The sequence below is a fragment of the Pelodiscus sinensis genome, chromosome 10 (genome assembly GCF_049634645.1).
Source record: "Pelodiscus sinensis isolate JC-2024 chromosome 10, ASM4963464v1, whole genome shotgun sequence".
NCBI classification, from domain to species: domain Eukaryota; kingdom Metazoa; phylum Chordata; order Testudines; family Trionychidae; genus Pelodiscus; species Pelodiscus sinensis.
In genome coordinates, this window is record NC_134720.1 from 47,592,779 (window position 1) to 47,613,064 (window position 20,286).

The window sequence follows — 20,286 nt, forward strand, 5'->3', positions numbered from 1 at the left end:
AAACGCTATTTCGAAATAGTTTTTGTGTATAGATGTGTTATTTCGAATTAGCTTAATTTTGAATTAAGTTAACTCGAATTAATGCTGTAGTGTAGACCTACCCTTAGAGACTATAAAAAATATATATATGTAGTATATAGGCCACAGGACTACTTGAGCTTTTGTGGGTAAAACCCACTTCATCAGATGAATTGGAGTGAAAATAACAGAAACCAAGAAATAAATATAATAGCAGAAGACGTACCAGTCTGTGATGTATTTTTCATGGCTGTGAATTTGGTAGAGTCCTACTCATGGGCAGAGGGTGAGAAATCACTCTCTGTTTCCATGCTTTCCTTGGCCTCTCTGCTGACAGGGGTGCCAATCAGTGCTCACTGCAATGGTGTGTGTTAGGGTGGAAAATGGTTACATTCTTGGCTCTGCACTCATTCTCCTCTCCCCGCCCTCCCACCATCCCGGAACATAAGAGTGGCCAGACTGGGACAGACCAAAGGTCCCTCCAGCCCAGTGTCCTGTCTTCTGACAGTGGCCAATGCCAGATGGCTTAGACAGAATGAACCGAACAGGGAATCATCAGGTAATCCATATAATCCATCCCATCACCCATTCCCAGCTTCTGGCAAACAGAGGCTAGGGACGCTTCAGAGCATGGTTCTGCAGCTGTGCCCATCCGAATAGACATTGGGGGAACCTATTCTCTATGGGTATGTCTACACTACAGTGCTATTTCGAATTAACTTATTTCGAATTTGTTAATTCAAAATAAGCTAATTCGAAATAATGCATCTAGACCCAAAAACTAATTCAAAATAGCGTTTTGCTAATTTGAAATAGCGTGTCCACACTGATTGGACGCTGGGTCGCATTTAAGGGCAGCTGAAACCGGTTCCAGCAGGGCATCAGGTCAGTAGTTGCTTTGTGTGGCTGCTGTCTGAGGCTATCTGAGGCTCGTGCTTAAAGGGACCCCCCTGGACAGCCGGTTCTCAGCTTTTTCGCTTGCTTGCCTACCTCGCCGAGGGACAGCAAAGCGTTTTCCTCTCTGCCTGCCTGTGTTGGTCATTCTCATTGGGGACGCTGCCGCAGTTGGCACCATGGAGCCAGAGCTCGCCCTGGGCATGCTGCTCCAGTTTTTGGACTTGCTGCTGCCAGCCTGCCAGCAATGGCTGGAGGCTGCCTGGCACCATCTGGTACACGTCAGCCCCCTGCCTCTCTCCTTGGCCTCCCTGGGGGCCATAGAGGAGCCGCAGCAGCGCCCGGACGCCAGTGTGCCCCACCGCATCTGGCGTCTGGACACCAGCAGCGACTGGTGGGACCACATTGTCCTGGAGCACTGGGGAGAACAACAGTGGACCCAGAACTTCAGGATGAAGAAGGACACCTTCCTGAAGCTCTGCGAGTGGCTCGCTCCTGCTCTGCAGGGATGAGACACTCGCATGAGGCCCGCCACCCCCCTCCAGAAGCATGTGGCCATCGCCCTATGGAAACTCTCCACGCCGGACAGCTACCGATCCATCAGGAACCAGTTCAGCATGGGGAAATTCACCGTCAGAGCAGTGCTCATGGAGGTACGGCACTCACCGGCCACTGGGCCAGCGGGGGGGGGGGGGGGGGCTGCAAGGAGAGGATGGGCTGCCCCAGGGAAAACAAGGGGGAAGAGGCGAAAGTGCCCTTCACGGGAGGGTTTGGTCTGTCCCAGCCGTACTACACACCACCCGCGGTGGCCAGGATTGCAGTGGGAGTTGCTTCTGGGAGTGGGGCGCGGGGCAGTGCCAGGGAACGAACATTCCCAGCTACCCAGGCACCCCAGTGATTCTCAGTTTTGTGTGTCTCTCTGCAGGTGGTCAAGGCCATCAACAGGGTGCTGCTCCGCAGGGTTGTCTGCCTCACTGACCTGGACGCAGTCATCCAGGGGTTCGGCGCCCTCAGCTTCCCCAACTGCGGGGGAGCAATCGACGGGACACACATCCCCATCCGTGCCCTGGAACACCAGGCCTCTCTGTATATCAACAGGAAGGGGTACTTCTCAGTGATCCTGCAGGCTGTGTCTGACCACTGGGGCCAGTTCATGGACATCAGTGTGGGCTGGTCTGGCAAGGCACACAACACACGGGTGTTCCATAACACCTCTGTGTGCCAGGGGCTGCACTCCGGGACCTTATTCCCTGACCGTCACATCAGGACATGGACATGCCCGTGTGCCTGGTGTGGGATGTGGCCTACGCCCTACAGCCCTGGCTGATGAAGCTGATGAAGCCATACATGGAGCACCTCAACCCCTCCTGGCAGGCCTTCAATGCCAGGCTCACCAGGGCCCGCATTGTGGTGGAGGGGGCCTTCAAACACCTGAAGTCCCGCTTCAGATGCCTCCTCACCCACCTCAACCTCACCGAGCACAGTATTCCTCCCATGGTGGCAGCATGTTGTGTGCTGCACAATTTATGTGAGAGGAAGGGAGAGGCTTTCCTGCCAGCCTGGATGGCTGAGGTGGAACACTTGAATGGCCTGTACCTGCATCCCTGCACCTACACTGTCCGGGAGGCCCAGCGGGGGGTTGTCCGGATCCGGGAAGCCCTACGGGAGAGCTTCCAGGTGGAGGAGGACTGAACTCTCCCTGCATGCCCCACTGGAGCCTTCTTCCACCCTCATCTCCTTCTCCTTTCCCCTTCCTAACCCTCCTTCCTAATGTAAAATAAAAACACCTGTTTTGCCAACAGATATGTCTGTTTATTTCACAGAACTGAGGTGGGGGGAGAGGGGAATGAGAGTGGGAGAGGGGAGGGGGAAACCTGAGAGGAGGGAGCTGGAAGGGGGAGGCAAGGGGAGGAAGGGAAGGGAAAGCTTAGGGTTAGGGGTCTTGCTGGCTCTCCCGTCTCACAGGTCTGCAGGTGTGAGGGTGTCGGGGGGGAAGTGAATGTGGAGGGTGGGGCAGGAGGGACGGGGGGGTGGAGAAAGCAGGAAGGGGAGCAGGGGTGGGAGGAGAAGTGAGAGCTGGGGCAGCCGCAGGGGCTGGAACAGGAGGAGGTAGGAAACTGTCCGCCAGGGTCTGGAGGTGGCCTCGGAGGGCACAGCCCTGCTCCTTCAGCGCCTGCAAGCTCTGCTGCTGCAGCCGCAGGTCCTCGTGGACCCAGTGCTCCTGGTTGTGGAGCTGCTGCCCCAGTAGCCACAGGTGCCGCCGCTGGTGGTCCTCCAGGTTCCGGGTGCGGCTGCTGGCCTGGGTGCAGGTGGCTGGTCCAGGCAGGCCGGTGCACCCTGCACTCGCAGGTGCTGCAGCTGTGGTGAAACAAGAGCAGTGGTCAGCTCTCCCTGGGGACACAGTGGGTGAAACCCAGCCCCCCTCTGCAAGGTGAGGTCGGCGTGTGGGGAATAGGCCAGGGCCCCTGCGTGACATCCAGCTGCTGCTCCAGGGTAGATAAGGTCCAGGTGCACAGTCCCTGGGATCTCTCTCCCCCCACTCCCCACATAAGGGGACCATGATGGCACTCACATGTGGAGCCCTCCCCGGCCTCAGATGACACAGCTGAAGGGCTCTGTGGGATGACTCGGGGTGGTGGACAGGTTCCCTTGCAGGCTCTTGCAGCTTCTGGCGGTCGTCCTCCTCCTCTTCCCTTGTTTCAGGGGCTGGGCCCTCTGCCCAGAGGTCGATCACCACCCGGGGGGCACGGACTGTGTGAGCCCCCAGGATGCGGTCCAGGGCCTCGTAATGAGGGCAGGTGTCTGGGTCAGCCCACGGTTGGGAGCCCCTGGCATAGGCCTGCCGCAGGTCTTTAATTTTGCAGCGCCCCTGATCCTGGCTGCACATATGACCTCTGGTAGCTAGGCTGGCAGCCATGTGGCTGTAGACGGCAGCATTCCTGTGCCTAGCACGGCGATTGTGGGCATTGGATCCCTTCCCCCAAACCTCAATGAGGTCCACGATCTTCACACTAGACCAGGTGGGCGCCCGTCTTTTTCGGCCCCTGGCAGGCTCCTGAAAGCTGCCAGCCTGGTCCTGGGAAGAGGTGGAGGCCTGGTGGCAGCGGGTGGCTGGCTCGATGCAGGGTCTGCTGGCTGGGTGCTGGCAGGCTGGCAACTGACACAGGCACTGTGGCCAGAATCTGCCCCTTTAAGGGCTCCGGGGCTGGGAGGGGGGCAGAAGAGTTTGGCCCAGAGTGGCCATCAGGGGAACCTAGGAAGGGCTAGCCTGCAGCTAGTTCAAATTAAGTGGCTACACAGCCCTTAATTCGAACTACTTAATTCGAACCAGGCGTTAGTCCTCGTAGAATGAGGTTTACCAAGTTCGAATTAAGCGCTCCGCTAGTTCAATTTAAATTCGAACTAGCGGTTTGTATGTATAGCTGCTATTAAAGTTAATTCGAACTAACGGCTGTTAGTTCGAATTAACTTTGTAGTGTAGACATACCCTCTGAATGTTACTAGGTATAAATGTAACTGGGTACAAACAGCTTCCTTTCTATGAAGTAGCTGATCTTAGTGCGCCACCTGGAACATGGATGTAGCCAGTGAAATTCAGTGATCCCTTCAGGAATGCACACAGAATACCCAGCCAGTAACAACGCAGCCTTTTGAGCCCTGGCAATCAAAACTGCTGAAACATGCAGTGAGTTAATGAGGCAGAGCTGACCCAGCTGTTGGCTCTGCCACTCACAGAAAGGGAGCATGTTTAGTTGGTTGATTAATTATCATTTCTAGATCGCTCATCCCATAACATGAGTGCTAAGAGCATTAGGGGACAGCTGGAGCACTTGGGGGGTGTACACACAGGACAATAGGCTGCAGAGTGAGAGAAGAACAATGCTTGAAGTCAGCGGCAGAAAAAGGCAGCAGGTGTTAGGGAGAGGGAGGAGTGTTGTGGTTATTAATTTGCTGCATTTGATCAGCAGAAATGTCGTGTGATTCCTCTGTTTTACTGAGAGGTAGGAGAGAGTATGTACAGCAGGAAGCGGTTCAGGACCAGGGAAGCAGAAAAATCTCCTTTGTGCCCTTGATGTGCTGTGGCTAAAGAAAAGCAGAATGAACATGATTCCAGCTACTGAGTTAATCACAGGGAGCTGCAGAAATTCCAGCTACAAACGCGTGCTCAGCCCTGCTGTGGAATGGAAGCTTTTCCGGAGCACAAGGAGCATTGTTGGTAGGCGAAGACAAATGTACACTGGAGTGTAATGATGGGAAATTCAGAGTGTCCCGACACAAAAGATAGGAGACCTTATTTCGTCTGGGAGAAGTGAGAAGCCAGCTCATTATGGTCCTTGTGCGGAGGGTCTGTGAATGTAAATAAACCAGCAACAATTCAGACAGAGCCTGCATTGTGTGGCGCTGATGTCCAAGAAATGAGTGGGTGTGACGAGGACCTATGGAATCTCCCCGCTCCCAAAAACCAGCAGGGCAGACTCTCTTTGAAGGAAATAGTAGGTGATATGCTTATCTGGTGCTCTCACACTCGTGCCCCATCTCACTTAGGACAGGTGTTAGGCGTGTTGCTTAATGCTTCCCTGAAAGGTGCTTTTCTAGGGCAATGACTCTAAGTCAAGTCTAGAATGTGGCCAGCACATTTGGCAGCAAGTCCAGCTGGTTGGCATATTCAGAGGGGCATCAGTGTGTGCCCCGCTCACCTCTCCCCACCCCCTTGTGGAATCGGCTGGCAGGATTCCCACCCCAAATTGCCCAATGGCCACGTTCTTTGATCATTGTCCCAGCACTAACCTGGGACCTTCTATATGTGAGAGAGGCAGAGAGAGACGTGGTCTATGAACACAAAGTAAACTGCAAGCATGGTCCTGTGACAGTCACCCAGGACTGCATGCAGATAGCATGCATTTTATACTGCTCTTCCCTCACATACATGCCCATGTGCAGCACATCATGGTCTCCAGCCAGGAGAGCGAGTGGCATTGAGTGTGCCTATTCCTGAACTGCACATGCTGCCAGCATGTGGCACTACTGCAGAGCTGCATGCAGCAAATGTCAGATGTGATTAAGAGACTCAAGCCTGGCATATGTATTGAATTAGGGAGCAGAAGGAAACCTGGCCGTCTTATTGTTATCTTATGCACGTTTGGCTAAATATTCCCTCTCTCTGTCTTTGTAAGTGAACATGGATGTTAGCACGTATGAGGTCATGCCCAGAAATGAACTAGGTGCTTTAAACAAATATTAATGCCTGAAAGAACCCGTGAACTAAAATAGACTAAGTCTGGGAGGGAAAGCAGAAGATCACATTTGCAATCTCCCCCCTCCAAGTCTTTTCTGCCTGTAGAGCAACAACTGTACTAGCCTGAATTTCAGGAGTGCTGAGCATCCCCTGATCCTACTGTAGTCAATGGGAGCTGCAGGCACTCAAAGCCTTTGAAAATCAGGCCCAATATTTGACTCATGATCAATGTTCCTTCTAATATTTGCCATCAGTGGGTGGAATAAATTTTGTTGTGTGTTGCAAGGCATGTGTGGATGTGCACCACCAGTGGAAACACATGTTGCTGGATGTTGGCGCTCTACTGGGTGGCACCTGAATGTCTCCTGCATGGCCTCCCAAGCACACAGCGTACAGGGAACACTGCTCATGACCCAGGAAGCGGGTTACTGAGCAATTGGGAGAGGCAATGCAGATGATGCCTATGGATAGAAAGACAGCAAAGAGGTGTTCATGATGAAAGGTTTATTTGTGAAGCACCTTTGGTTGGTTTTCATATCACGAAGTGACGGGTTTTGCGGCAGCCACCGAAAGTGGTCACCTGCTTTCCAAAGCAGATTATTGTGCGCTTTCGATCACTTTCATAAATTGTGTTGAAGCCCATTAGAGCTCAGAGATTCAAGCGCTGTCAGGTACTTATACTTGGCAGTGTGCTATGCAGGTAGGTGATGTCACCTGCTACCTCTTGATCAGGTGGCTAATGTACCTTGCCCTACACTTGGTAATGCCGTATCCTCCCAGGACACAGAGGAAGTCTGTGACCTGGAATTGGATCTATTGGGGGAGGAGGGTGAGATGGATCGAGTACAGCCCCAACATCTCTTTTGGCCACGGGCGCTGCTGGTGGTGTTGCAACAGGAGCTTCTTGGGAGCTGGAGTCTGATGTATCCTGGGCAGGGCCGCGGTGGAAATGCCTGAGATCATGGTGCTTGAAGCCTTTTGACAAGGAGGGAATCTCTCCTCCCAAGTGTTCTTTGGTCAGGTGATCATGGGTCACTCCAGCCTGGAAAAGAAAGCCATCTGTCCTCATTGTGTGCTCTGCCACTTGGAACTGATCTCAGATGGGCACTCAGGTTTTGACTAGAAATGGACCCAGAAGCAAAGCCCCAGAACAAAAATTCCCCTGACCTTTGGAAAGGGATAGCTCCCGATTCGAATGCAGAGACATGACCTGCTATGGTCCGTTCTTTAAGAACCAGGGGGGCTGTGGCATCTGTTTGCCCTTGCACCGGAATAAACCCTGAGCAAATCCCCAGTGCAATACTTAGGTCCAGATGCTGCCCTAATCTGCATTTTACTTTCCCCCCCGTAAAACGTTTTGTCATGGCTAACACTGCTCTACTGGTGGCATCAGTGATGGGTATGCTAGGCCAGGGACGAGCATTTTAACTGCCAGGTCATTTAACAGCAATACAGTGGCTAAAACACAAGCAGATGCCTGAGCCCCAATATAGATGGGCACTCTCACTATTGCTATCACCAGTGGAGCTACACCTGTGATGGAAAATTTTAAGCACAGTGTCTAATGAAGACTAAAGAGTGTTCAACGGCTGATCCAAAGCCAGGGCATAGTCGCGAGTGGGCCTGGGTGGGCCACAGCCCACATAGCATCCAAGTTCCCATGACCACCTTATGCTCCAGTAGGGTAGCAGAGTCAAGGCACATTCACCCACCCTAGTCATGCCTCTGCTCCTGCACATTTTTATGGCAATTCCAATTTTTACAGTGTCCTGGCCAGAGCATCTATCCCTCCCCCTTTCAAGTCTGGCTTGTGTGGGAGAGGCGGCTCCACCGAATTCAGTGCCCGCTCATCTGTCCCATTTTGGCTACGCCACTGATTCGGAGAGTGTAATAGACACCTGTTAGAATGAAGGACTGATCAGGCTTTGTAGCAATGGACCTGGTACACAGGTTGGCCTCTTTGCACATAATTATGACCACATCCAGTCTTGGCTGTGGGGACCAAAGTGGAGCTATGTTTGATGTCAGCTGACAAATGTGGCTAAGTTTCCAGCACAGATCCCCTGAGGGAAGTCGGATGGAATGCATCCCAGGCGTTATGCCAGAAAGTGAACCCCTTGGGTGCGTCTAGACTCGTTTGCGCAAAAGCAGCTGCTTTTGCGCAAAAACTTGCCAGCTGTCTACACTGGCCGCTTGAATTTGCGCAAGAGCACTGACTTTGTAATGTACAAAATCAGTGCTTCTTGTGCAAATACTTTCACGCTCCCGCGCGGGAAAAAGCCCTCTTGCGCAAGAATACTTGCGCAAAAGGGCCAGTGTAGACAGGGAAGAACTGTTTTGCGCAAAAAAGCCCCGATGGCTAAAATGGCGATCAGAGCTTTCTTGTGCAAAATCATGTCTAGACTGACCATGGATGCTTTTGCGCAAAAGTACTTTTTGCGCAAAAGCATCCGTGCCAATCTAGACGCGCTTTTGCGGAAATACTTTTAACGGAAAAACTTTTCTGTTAAAAGTATTTCCACAAAATCATGCCAGTCTAGATGCAGCCCTTGAGTTGCACATAGGAACTAGTGTGATCCATGGAGGAAGAGCTCATTCCTGGACATGTCCTCCAAATACTTTTAAGATTGTGGAAATATTCTGAAAATAAAGCCTGTCCACAGAGTTGGTACCTGATGGCCATAAACTTCGCAGGACACTGTGATGTTGCCTTCGGTGAGAACTGATGCCTTGCAGAAGCCAAATCGCTGTCAAAACGAGAAGACAATTAGCTACAGAATCCATAGTTAAAAAGTGGAAGATGGTTGCATTACAATACCTAAGATACAGTCTGCAAAAACAAAACAAAACAAAACAAAAAACAACAAAAAACTCCTAACACCTATACATTGTTTCCTTCTTTAAGCTGTAAAATGCTCCCATTGAAGTCAATGATAGCATTATCTTTAAAAGCTTCAGAGGGGTAGCCGAGTTTGTCTGTAACAGGAAAAACTTAAAAAACAACAAATGGTCTGGTAGCAGTTTAAAGACTAACAAAACATGTAGATGGGATCATGAGCTTTCATGGGCACAGCCTACTTCTTCAGATGACTAGAGTGTTGGACGTCCAGAACCAATATAAAAATGCACAATCAGTGAGTGTGTGTTAGCACTTTTCCAGTGTGTGATTGTATGCAAGGACAGCCAGCTAAAAGACCTACTCCCTGTACAACTACATAGGACTTAATTTGTATAGAGGAGAAAGATGAAGCACTATGTACATACAATCTTTGATCCTAAGGTGTGAGGGAGCATAGGTATCAAAACAAAGGGCGCTAACAAAACTTAGTCTGAAGCACGTCAAGGTATGGACCCCAGGCTCCAAATTTCTTCTTCTCCATCCCCACTCTGCCCCACGACAGTGCTCCCCCTTTGCCCCTTCTCCTAATGCCCCACCCTTGCTCCACTTCTCCCCTCCCCCATTCCAAACCTCCTCCCATGGGCATGTTCTGCCTTCACTCTGCCTCTTCCCTCCTGCCCCCACTCCACCCCTTCCTCCCACACCACCAAGCAGCTGATGTGTTTTCCAGCCTTGGTGCACCCTGGAGTCGGCACCTATGGTAGCAAGTGCAACTGTTCTTTGCTGTGTGTTTGCACAGTGCCTTAGCAAAACATGGCCGGGGTCCCTAATTGCTAATGCAGTTCAGATAATAAAGGGTAACGTGCAGCATGTGAATGATTCACCTGGCCTCACCCTTTTAAAACTGCCTGCACTAGAGTGCATCAGTGTATAACTCCTGCATAATAAAGGGGGGGGGGGGAAAAGATGGGCTGTGGTCCTGGAAATCACGTCACAAACAGGATATGCCCCTTGCACCTTATCTCCAGATAGACTCTAATCTCATTCAGGATCAGGTCCAATATCACCTGCTTCATCTCAGCCTCTGAGTTGGATTGATCAGGATTCTGCATACTTACCACTTGATCTTCAGGCAGACAACCATCCACGTGTTCCTGGGCATCTTTGCCTGAGCAGTTAGTGACAACAACGGCAAACTCGACCGAGACAGAGTCTGGGAGATGCTGATAAAACATGAATACCATTTAGCTGTCTTTGCAGCATGAAATTATGCAACTGCCAAGGGCGTATAAAGGGGTGGATTTTCTAAGAGGACGGTAAGTTTCAGTCCTGTGGCTCCTTTGAAGTCTGTGGGAATCACATGACTGGATGCCACTGAACTTTGGGGAAATAACATTGTGTTTAGCACAAGCCAAACTTTTTTGCAAACTCAAGCATAATAACCACAGCAGGGATGTTCTGTATTGTAATATCACAAGGATCAGAGTTTCAATAGTTACCAGAATTTGAGCTCGTCCGATTTCAACGAGTCTGAGGTAGACATCTTCATGTTCTCCGTTATACTGAGCGAGTGCAAGATTAACAGCATTGATCACCCGAGTGTCATTTAAAACGGCTAAAAGTGGACAGTCGGGGCAGATTTGAATAATATCTTCGGCTGAGTCTGTAGATGAAACAAGACAGGTTAGGCTTGGACAAGATTACTCGTTGTACCTGAATACCCTGTAGATCAGTTCTGTGGGATATGGATTATTTTTATACTCTCCCAAACTGTGCTTTTGGTTTTGTATGATGGGCAAGAATCACTGAACTCTGCCCAGAGATGGCAACTTTTCACAGATGGGGATGTGCATTTGCATGCCAGCATCTTGAGAAAGTTTCTCTTGATCTTCAGTAGCTCTCTGCTGAGTTCTCATTCAGTTTTAATCCATCCTCACTTGGACAAACTACCAGTGGCATCGATGAGAGTTTGGCTAGGTGAAAATGAGTGGGCTTCAGCATTTAGCCAATTATTATCATTAGAAGAATATGAGAGAAAGGTGAGTGTAACCTACTGGAATGTGTGGGGTGTGTTTCTCCTGACTAAATTGAGTGCTTCTCACGTGAAGGGGAAAAAGGTACTAGATGCTGCCTGTAACTACAGCTGTCCAATTCAGTTGACTTCACTGGCATTTCACAGGTATATGTGAGGGCAGAATTTGGCCAAGAACATCCTACAAAAATCCTGTTTACCTGGTAGGTTGCAACACAATAACAGACCACTATGAGACATCAGGTAGCAACAAAAACTCTGTGTAAGTAGAACCACCACAAGGAGCCCAGATAGTGGAAGAAAGGAGCAGTTTGCTTTCTTACACTACTCCCCTTGCTGGTGCTGCTGTTCTGGTTGTTGCTTCTGGTGCTGCTCTGTTCTTTCAGTCCCAACTCCCATTTCTAGAGCAGCTTCTTAGCCCCACTGTACAGCTGGGGACCTGAGCTACAGTGAGACGGTGACTTGCCCGAGATCACACAGGAAGATCACAGCGAAGCAGAGACTTGAATATGGCTCGTCCAAAGCCTAAGACAGTGCCCTAACCACTGCATTGTCCTTCCTTGCTAGAGGACTTCAACTGGAGGAAAAAAGGACTTGGAAAGCCCATTAACTGGCATGTTCTTCCATCTCGGAATGCTTATACACCTCACTGTGCAATACTTTAGAAGAATCATAAATACCCCTAGGCTGCGTCTAGCCTGCGCCACCTGTCTACACTGGCCGCGAGTATTTGCGCAAAAACACTGACTTTGTAATGTACAACATCCGTGGTTCTTGTGCAAATACTCTGACGCTCCTGCTCAGGGATAAGCCCTCTTGCACCAGTGTAGACAGCAACATTAATTTCTTGCGCAAGAAAGCCTGATGGCTAAAATGGCCATCGGAGCTTTCTTGTGCAAGAGAGCGTCAACACTGGCACGGATGCTTTTGCACAAATACTTTTAACAGAAAAACTTTTCCATTAAAAGTAGTTGCACAAAATCATGCCAGTCTAGACGCAGCCCTAGAGTTTATGCTGATAATATTCCTGTTTCCCCATCACCATCCCCGAGCATAAATCTGACAAAGAACAAAGCTTTCACCTGGTTTTGAGTGACATTTTCTAGATAACATGGAAAAGCTTCCATCCAGCTTGAGCAATTTAACATCACACTCGCCTTCAACAACCTACCGGTACAAAAGCAAAGGGTTACATTATCCACATAAGTAAGAACTTCTCAGAAAGGAAGCAAGATTTGAAGGGGATAGATTTTTATTAGTAAGTGCAGGGGAGTGAGGCTTGGCATGGTTCTTTCCTCCAAACCCGGAGAGCCTGCCAAACTCTTCCCATGGGCTGTGTCTAGACTGGCCAGTTTTTCCGGAAAATCAGCTGCTTTTCCGGAGAAACTTGCCAGCTGTCTACACGGGCTGCTTGAATTTACGCAAAAGCACTGACTTCCTACTGTAAGAAATCAGTGCTTTTTGCCGAAATACTATGCTGCTTCAGTTCAGGCAAAAGTCCCTTTTGTGCAAAATGTTTGCACAAAAGGGCCAGTGTAGACAGCTCAGATTTGTTTTCCGCAAAAAAGCCCCGATTGTGAAAATGGCGATCGGGGCTTTTTTGTGCAAAAGCGTGTCTAGATTGGCCACGGACACTTTTCTGCAAAAAGTGCTTTTGTGGAAAAGCATCCATGCCAATCTAGACGCTCTTTTCCGAAAATGCTTTTAACGGAAAACTTTTCCGTTAAAAGCATTTCCGGAAAATCATGCCATTCTAGACGTAGCCATGGGGTGTGATTTATAAAAGGCAGACGCAGACCCTGAGCTGCAAAATTTGGATCCAAACCTGAATGTCAGAAGTCTTGATAGTTCAGAGGTCTCCTTTAGTCCAAGCTTATCTCTAATAAAAATGTTCCAAGAAAGCAAACAATTTCAACACACCTTTTGCAAACAAAGGCTTCCTGCAGAGTCACCATCAGTGTTCCCTTTGCTGATCAGTGCCATGGTGGCAGCATAATGTGCTGTCTGTGCATGATGCCTGACTATATTGTGGATGTGATGCATGAGCAGAGGGGCTCTCCCAAAGAAAAACAGGGCTCACTGGAGAAATGGAACAGGTAGAGATGGCCTGGAAATGGATGACAATCTGAGTTTGAAGCTGGATTCAGCCTTGAACTGGGTTGCTTGGGCCCATCTCTAAAAACAATGAGCAAAATTCTGGCTCAGTTTTCTGCTCAGCCCTCCTTTAGGCCGAATCCCCATTGATGTGGATGAGAGTTTTGGCTCAGAAAGATTTTCAGTTTTGGTCATAAGAGTCTACATTCCTCCCAGGCAGAGGATCACTTAAAGTTCAGTTAAGCCCTTAAGGATTTTAGACTTGTCTGTACTTGGGATTTATTCTAGTTCCACTATGGGTGGACAGCCACTGGTGCGCCTATACCAGTACAAGCCCCAGGGGTAGCCAAAGAAAACTGTGGTTTGCACAGATGACCCTGACCATAGCATCAAGCAAGGGTGAGTCCAACTGGTGCAAATCACAATTTTCCTTGTCTACAACTTGTCTGTGTCTAGACTGGCCAGTTTTTCCAGAAAATCAGCCGCTTTTCCGGAAAAACTTGCCAGCTGTCTACACTGGCCGCTTGAATTTCCGCAAAAGCACTGACTTCCTACTGTCTGAAATCAGTGCTTCTTGCGGAAATACTATGCTGCTCCCGTTCAGGCAAAAGTCCCTTTTGTGCAAAGCTTTTGTGCAAAAGGGCCAGTGTAGAAAAGCTCAGATTTGTTTTCCGCAAAAAAGCCCCGATCACAAAAATGGCGATCGGGGCTTTTTTGCGGAAAAGCACGTCTAGATTGGCACAGACACATTTCCGCAAAAAGTGCTTTTGCGGAAAAGTGTCCATGCCAATCTAGACACTCTGTTCCGAAAATGCTTTTAACGGAAAACTTTTCCATTAAAAGCATTTCCGGAAAATCATGCCAATCTAGACACAGCCCGTGGGTTTTACAGATAGCTGAATCCTGAGCACAGACAAGCCTTAGAATGTGCATGGGCCATATGCAGAAAGTTTAATCCAGCCAGGATCAGTATTTTACCAAACTTACTCTTCTGTCCTCCCCTCCTGTGGAAAGGTGGCCTAACAAGACTAGCTAGAAATCCTGGAGACAGTCAGAGGAAGAGAGGAGCTATAGGCGGGTAGGAGTGGGAGAAGGTAGACTCAGCATGGAGGAGGCGATTGCTCACATTTGAACGACTAGGAGAAAGGAAGGGATTAGTGTTTCAACGCACTGAACTCTTTTCCCTGGAACAGGCTGCGATTGAAACCCTGCCAGAAACAAGTGGCAGCACCTCCCCGACCTGTGCGCACCGAGATCCTTTCCTGAGAACTATGTGACAGTTTAGCCACCTATTCTCCACTTCCCTCCCCGGCACTCCCACAGTTATAATATGGGGCTGGCGACGTGGTGAGGGAGCCCAGCAGGGGAATGGCGCTAGGAACATTTTTGTTGTGCTCAGTGTTTTCACCATTTATGGATAGGGCCAGCGTGTATTTGCTTAAGGTAGCTCCTGGAACAAGCCTCCCAGACCTGATAGACAGACTCATGCGAGCATGGCTGAGGCTGGCACACTAAAACAGCCATGTGGATGTCCTACCGCAGGCTGCAGCATGGGCTCTGAAGCCTAGAGGATTGGGTGGACTTGAAAGCCTGAGCCACAACATCCACATTTAGAGCACTAGCTTGGGCCATGCTAGAATGAGTCTGGGAAGCGAGACTCCCTCCCAACTGTAAGGCTGTGTCTAGACTACATGCCTCTGTCGGCAGAGGCATGTAGATTAGGGTTGTAGGCAAAGGCAAATGAAGCCGCGATTTAAATGATCGCGGCTTCATTTACATTTACATGGCTGCCACGCTGAGCGGACAAACAGGTGATCAGCTGTTTGTCGGCTCGCGCACTAGTCTGGACATTCCCCCTGTCGACATCAAAGCCCTTTGTCGGCAGCCCCGGTAAACCTCATTCCACGGGCTTCATTTGCATAAGCTGGGCGCCGCCATTTTTAAATCCCGGCTAGTTCTAACCCCGTGCCGTGCGGCTACACGCGGCACGGAGTAGCTAGTTCCATGAGGAGTACAGCTAGTTCGGATTAGGAAGCCTAATCCGAACTAGCTACTCCGTGCCGCGTGTAGCCGCACGGCACGGGGTTAGAACTAGCCGGGATTTAAAAATGGCGGCTCCTGGCTTATGCAAATGAAGCCCGGGAAATTCAAATCCCGGGCTTCATTTGCAAGTGCGGTATGCCTACATTACCCCGCTAGTTCAAACTAGCGGGGTAGTGTAGACATACCCTTGGAGAAGTAAACTAGAAATGTGCCCATTCATGCAGTAAGTCAGTCAGGTGTACCTTGCTTTATAGGGGTATGTCTACACATCAAAGTTATTTTGGGATACCAGAGGTATCCCGAAATAACTACCCCGCGTCTTCACAAGCCACCTGTTATTTTGAAATATTTTTTGAAATATCGGGCATGCTATTTCGGCATCCCGGTAACCTTCATTCCACGAAGGTTAAGAGATGTCTCGAAATAGTACTTTATTTTGAAATGTGGTGCTGTGTAGACAACACCAAATTTCAAAATAGCCTATTTTGAAATAAACTTGAAATAAGTACACCATTTGCGTAATGCAGATTGCGTATCTTATTTCGAGTTTAGAGTGCAGTGTAGACATAGCTTGGCAGTGTCATGCTATGGATGTAATGTCTTTCTTAAGGCTCTAGTTTTGCATGTGCTCACCTGAGGCACGGACCTTTTGTCTGATATGCACAGTAATGGTCACATTTGTTATTCTGCTGTGGTTTGTTTTCTGATATGTGTGTGGATTTGCCATTGATTTCTCTCTTTGTTTAGAGGAAGGAGGGCAGCTGTATAAGGCAGAAGAGCTGGCTTCTGTTCCTAGCTCTGCCACAGCGCTATTATGGGATGTTCAGCAAGTCACTGTAATTACTTTGTGCCTCTGTGTCCCACATCTGTAAAATGAGGATAATATATATTTCACCAAGGTCCTGGAAGGTTTATCTAATTATCATTTGGGAAGTGAATCAGGCTTGTTGAATGGAAGCCATTAGAGAAAAGTAAAATGCCAAATAGTATTATTATCTATGTATGTAAGGAGAACAGATTATCAATGTTGAGCTTTACGAGATGAACTTCATGAGCCTGATCTCACAGGAGATTTTTGCCCTGGAAAAAGAGAAATACCCAAGGAAAGCTTGTCTTGCCCTGCTGTAATCAACACATAAATTCACATTTCCATATACCCACCGAGCTAGTAATAATTTCAGACACTTACATGGTCTGTTATTGGCCTTACAGTACAATTCTCAGCAGGCAGGGGATTCACAATGTGGCATTCAGTCTGTAGTAAGTCAAGTTCAAGCAGAAATAGCTCTCCAGTAGGCCTCTGGAAGGAAATGTAGAGATTTTCACTAATTACTTCCATAAACATCACCAAATTTCTCCCATTGAACTAAGTTCTAGTCTCTGCTGCTGATGCCATTTGAATAATGATTTCAGTTGGTAGCTGCGATCAGGAAAATACCCCATAATGTTGAACTCTATAAGAAAGATGAGCCAGATCTTTAGCTGGTATAAAGCAACTCAGGTTCAATGAAGCTCTACTGATTTGCACCAATTCAGAAACTGGCCTAAAATGGGTCTAATATGCCCAATCTGAATTTAGTGGGTTGTAAAAGAAGAAACCAAAAACCAAACCCAGATCACCTGAGTCATTTAGTCTCCTGCTGTCCGACAGTCCTTTGAACGTGACATGCGGCTTTGCTGGCACAAACACTACAGCTGAGTAACTCCATAGTGTTAGGCAAAGTACCAGACAAACAGCATGCCAGGATGGGCTCAGTCCTGCTGGCCTAGGGTTGCCAAGTCTAACTGAAGCTCTTTGGGGAGATTCTTTTTCCCCCGCATGACGTAAAGTCATTTTCTTAAAATCTCCAGGATGGCTTTCAGTAGTCTCTGGGAGATGGATGCCGATTCTGGGAGACTCCAGGCCAATCCTGGGGAGTTGGCAACCCCATGCGGGCCTCGTTCAGCCAAAAGAACATATCCTCAGCTGCTGACTATTGGATTCGTTCCATGGGCTGGTGAATACTGAGTGCGTTCTGTTAACTGGACTGGAGACACACTGAGTTACAGCTGCTGAGCATTGGCTGAGAGACCCCCACTGCTTTAGGACTACAGGACTTGTTTCAGCCACACCTCCACCTTCACAGCCACAGCATCTGAGTACAAGCGAGGGCTGAGATACTCCTGAGTTCTAAGCTTGGAGTCGGTCACTGACTCCATGGCATTGGGGACTCACGTGTGGGACTTCTTTTCTTATGCATTCAAGTGCAAACCAAGAGTAATTCCCCTACAGCCAATGGCGTGAGATTGGTGTAAAACGAGGGTGGGTAAGAGGAGCATTAGGCCTGCCTGCCCAGTGAATTATTGTGTGGAAAGCCCTGGTGTGAATCTGTAGAGCATGAGCTGGCTGGACAGTAACGTCCTGGGTGGTCACAGCCACAGTGATGTAACAGGCCCCTCACACAAATGAAAATTCAGGTCATAGTTGTTTATTCTCCATGTCCCCCAGTGCACAGTGGGGATTACTGGTCAAATTTAGATCCGGTGTCACACCACTAAAGTCGTGGTGTTACACTAGGAATAGATTTAACCAAGTAACATGTACATGCCTCACAAGGGCAATCCTCACGCTGTGGGTGCCCAGGTTCCCTGGGAAGCACATAAATGAGCCTCGGATGTGTCTCAAGGCCTAACAAGGAGATCTCATTTGTAAAGTCAGCCCCTCGAATTACTATTTTAATATCGCCTAACGCCTCTCTCTCTTTTCGAAGAGGCACGTTTCGTGCTAAGGATAATGGGCCCGATTCTCATCTGATGTAAACCAGTGTAGCTCCATTGGCATCAACAAAGACAGGGCAGTGAACACCAATTGAGGACCTCAACTCTACATTGATCCCATCAATTATTTCTAAGCCTTTGGTTTCTGAAACATTTGATTTGCCAGACAACCTCATTGCATTTTTTTTTCTTTTTTTGAGGTAGCACTTACCCTGGGCAGCACCTTGATCTTCTCAATGCTGTTCAGTGCGAACTTGTATCCATGAAGATTGTGGCTATTGATGTAGTCCACCGCTATAGCGGCTGCTTCTTCGGACTCTGGGTCGTCACAGTCAATGACTCGTGAAAGCAGGGGCTGGAAGGGACCCACTGGGATACTTTTGCAGTTTAGGAGCTGAGTGAGCAATAGTAAAGCTACTAATGCCTTCATGGCCCAATGAGGAAAGCTGGTTTCTTTCAGCACAATAGAGCTAGAAACAATGTTCTAATGGCCAGGTAGAACGAGCTAGAGGAGAGTCTCGTTTATATAATATACCACAACAAAAATTTGCATAAGTGCAGGATTAATATTTGTCCCAGTTCCAAGAAGCCACGGCAAACAATGAAAAAAAAAAAGAAAAGTAAATATGTTAGAACATGAAACTTCCTGATTAATATTAGCCAAAGTAAATTTTATCAGGCAGGACATTGCAAAATCTGCTAAAAAGAAGACAGCATCAGCAAAATGTAAGACAGCTTTAGGAGCTCTTGTTTACCATCAAGTGCAGTGGGTAAGAGAAGGGAACAAGTCCTGCTGCAGAGTTAGGTGCAGAAGAATTCAGAAGTATTGTAGATGGGCCCAACTCTACTGAAATCCTGATGTGGGAGGCTTATCTCACTCTGGTGCAAATCAGGAATAAGTCCAACAAGATCAGTGGAGTTAGCCTGGCATAAATTAAATCAAAATCAATCCCTTGGAATCAGAATCAGCTCTGAACTAAATTGTATCTGAGCTTTGCCTCTCATTTCAATGGTAGTAACAGTGGATACTCTATGGATTACTATACATTCAGATTTCAGTTATCCTGGAGTAAACCTGGAATAATGCCAATGACTTCAGAGCAGTTACTACTCTATCTGAATGCTGGTATAAATTAAATTATCCTTATGCTGGGAGAGGCATAAGGATCTTGCACAAAAACGGGTTTTGGCGCAAAACGGAAATGTCCACACTGCACAAAAACCCCTGGCGCAAAAACGGATCGGAAGAGATTATGCAAATGAAGTGTGAGAAAATGCTAATCAGCACTTCATTTGCATTGCCTCTTCTGGCAAAACTTGTAGTGTAGCCATAGTCTTAGGGACAGTGAATGACAGTTTGGGAGTCCCAGGTGAATCACAGAATCCTAGATCTCAATGGGACCAGCCTAAACCTCCTTACTGCAGTTTAGCCCCTTGCTTCTTATGCTCTCCTCAGAGGCCAAGGACAACAATTTTTCTCCCTCCTCCTTGTAACACCCTTTTAGGTACTTGAAAGCTGCTATCATGTCCCCTCTCAGTCTTCTCTTTTCCAAATTAAACAAACCCAATTCTGTCAACCTTCCCTCATAGGTCATGTTTCCTAGTGCTTTAATCATTCTCGTTGCTCTTCTCTGGACCCTCTCCAATTTCTCCACATCTTTCCTGGAATGTGCTGCCCAGAACTGGACACAATACTCCAGCTGAGACCTAATCAGTGCAGAGTAGAGAAGAAGAATGACTTCTCGTGTCTTGCTCACAACATTCCTGCTAATGCATTTCAGAATCATGTTTGCTTTTTTTGCAACAGTGTCGCACTGTTGACTCATGTTTAACTTGTGGTCCACTATGACCCTTAGATTCCTTTCTGCAGTACTCCTTCCTAGACAATAATTTCCCATTCTGTATGTGTGAAACTGATTGTTCCTTCCTAAGTGGAGCACTTTGCATTTGTCCTTATTAAACATCATCCTATTTATAGGGCTTGACAAACCATGGCAAAATCTACTCGCCAGCCCCTCACTGTGCATACACAAGACCCGCATTGCGCATGTGCATGCCGCTGGTGAACGGGGTGACCGGTTGAAATCTACTCACCACTACTCACTACTCCGCCCTGCCTATTTACCTCAGACCATTTCTCCAATTTGTCCAGATTATTTTGAGTTATGACCCTATCCTCCAAAGCACTTGCAACCCCTCTCATCCTGGTATCATCTACAAACTTTATATCCGTACTCTTTATGACCATATTTAAATTGTTGATGAAGATAGTGAATAGAACCGGTCCCAGAACTGACCCTGGCAGAACCCTACTTGTTATACCTTTCTAGCATGATTGTTAACTGTTAAGAACTACTCTCCGAGAATGGTTAT

At 48.2% G+C, this 20,286-nt stretch overlaps 1 protein-coding gene across 1 annotated transcript; it reads right to left on the reverse strand.

Moving 5' to 3' along the window:
• Positions 1-6,637: 6,637 nt before the first annotated feature.
• Positions 6,638-18,422, reverse strand: AHSG (alpha 2-HS glycoprotein). Its single transcript, XM_006138473.4, has 7 exons — positions 18,125-18,422; positions 16,346-16,456; positions 12,102-12,186; positions 10,487-10,650; positions 10,106-10,210; positions 8,821-8,895; positions 6,638-7,190 (listed from the first exon to the last, which is right to left on the reverse strand). Exons 1-7 carry the CDS (start codon positions 18,341-18,343, stop codon positions 6,900-6,902), a joined length of 1,050 nt encoding a protein of 349 aa, XP_006138535.1. The 5' UTR covers positions 18,344-18,422; the 3' UTR covers positions 6,638-6,899.
• Positions 18,423-20,286: the final 1,864 nt, after the last annotated feature.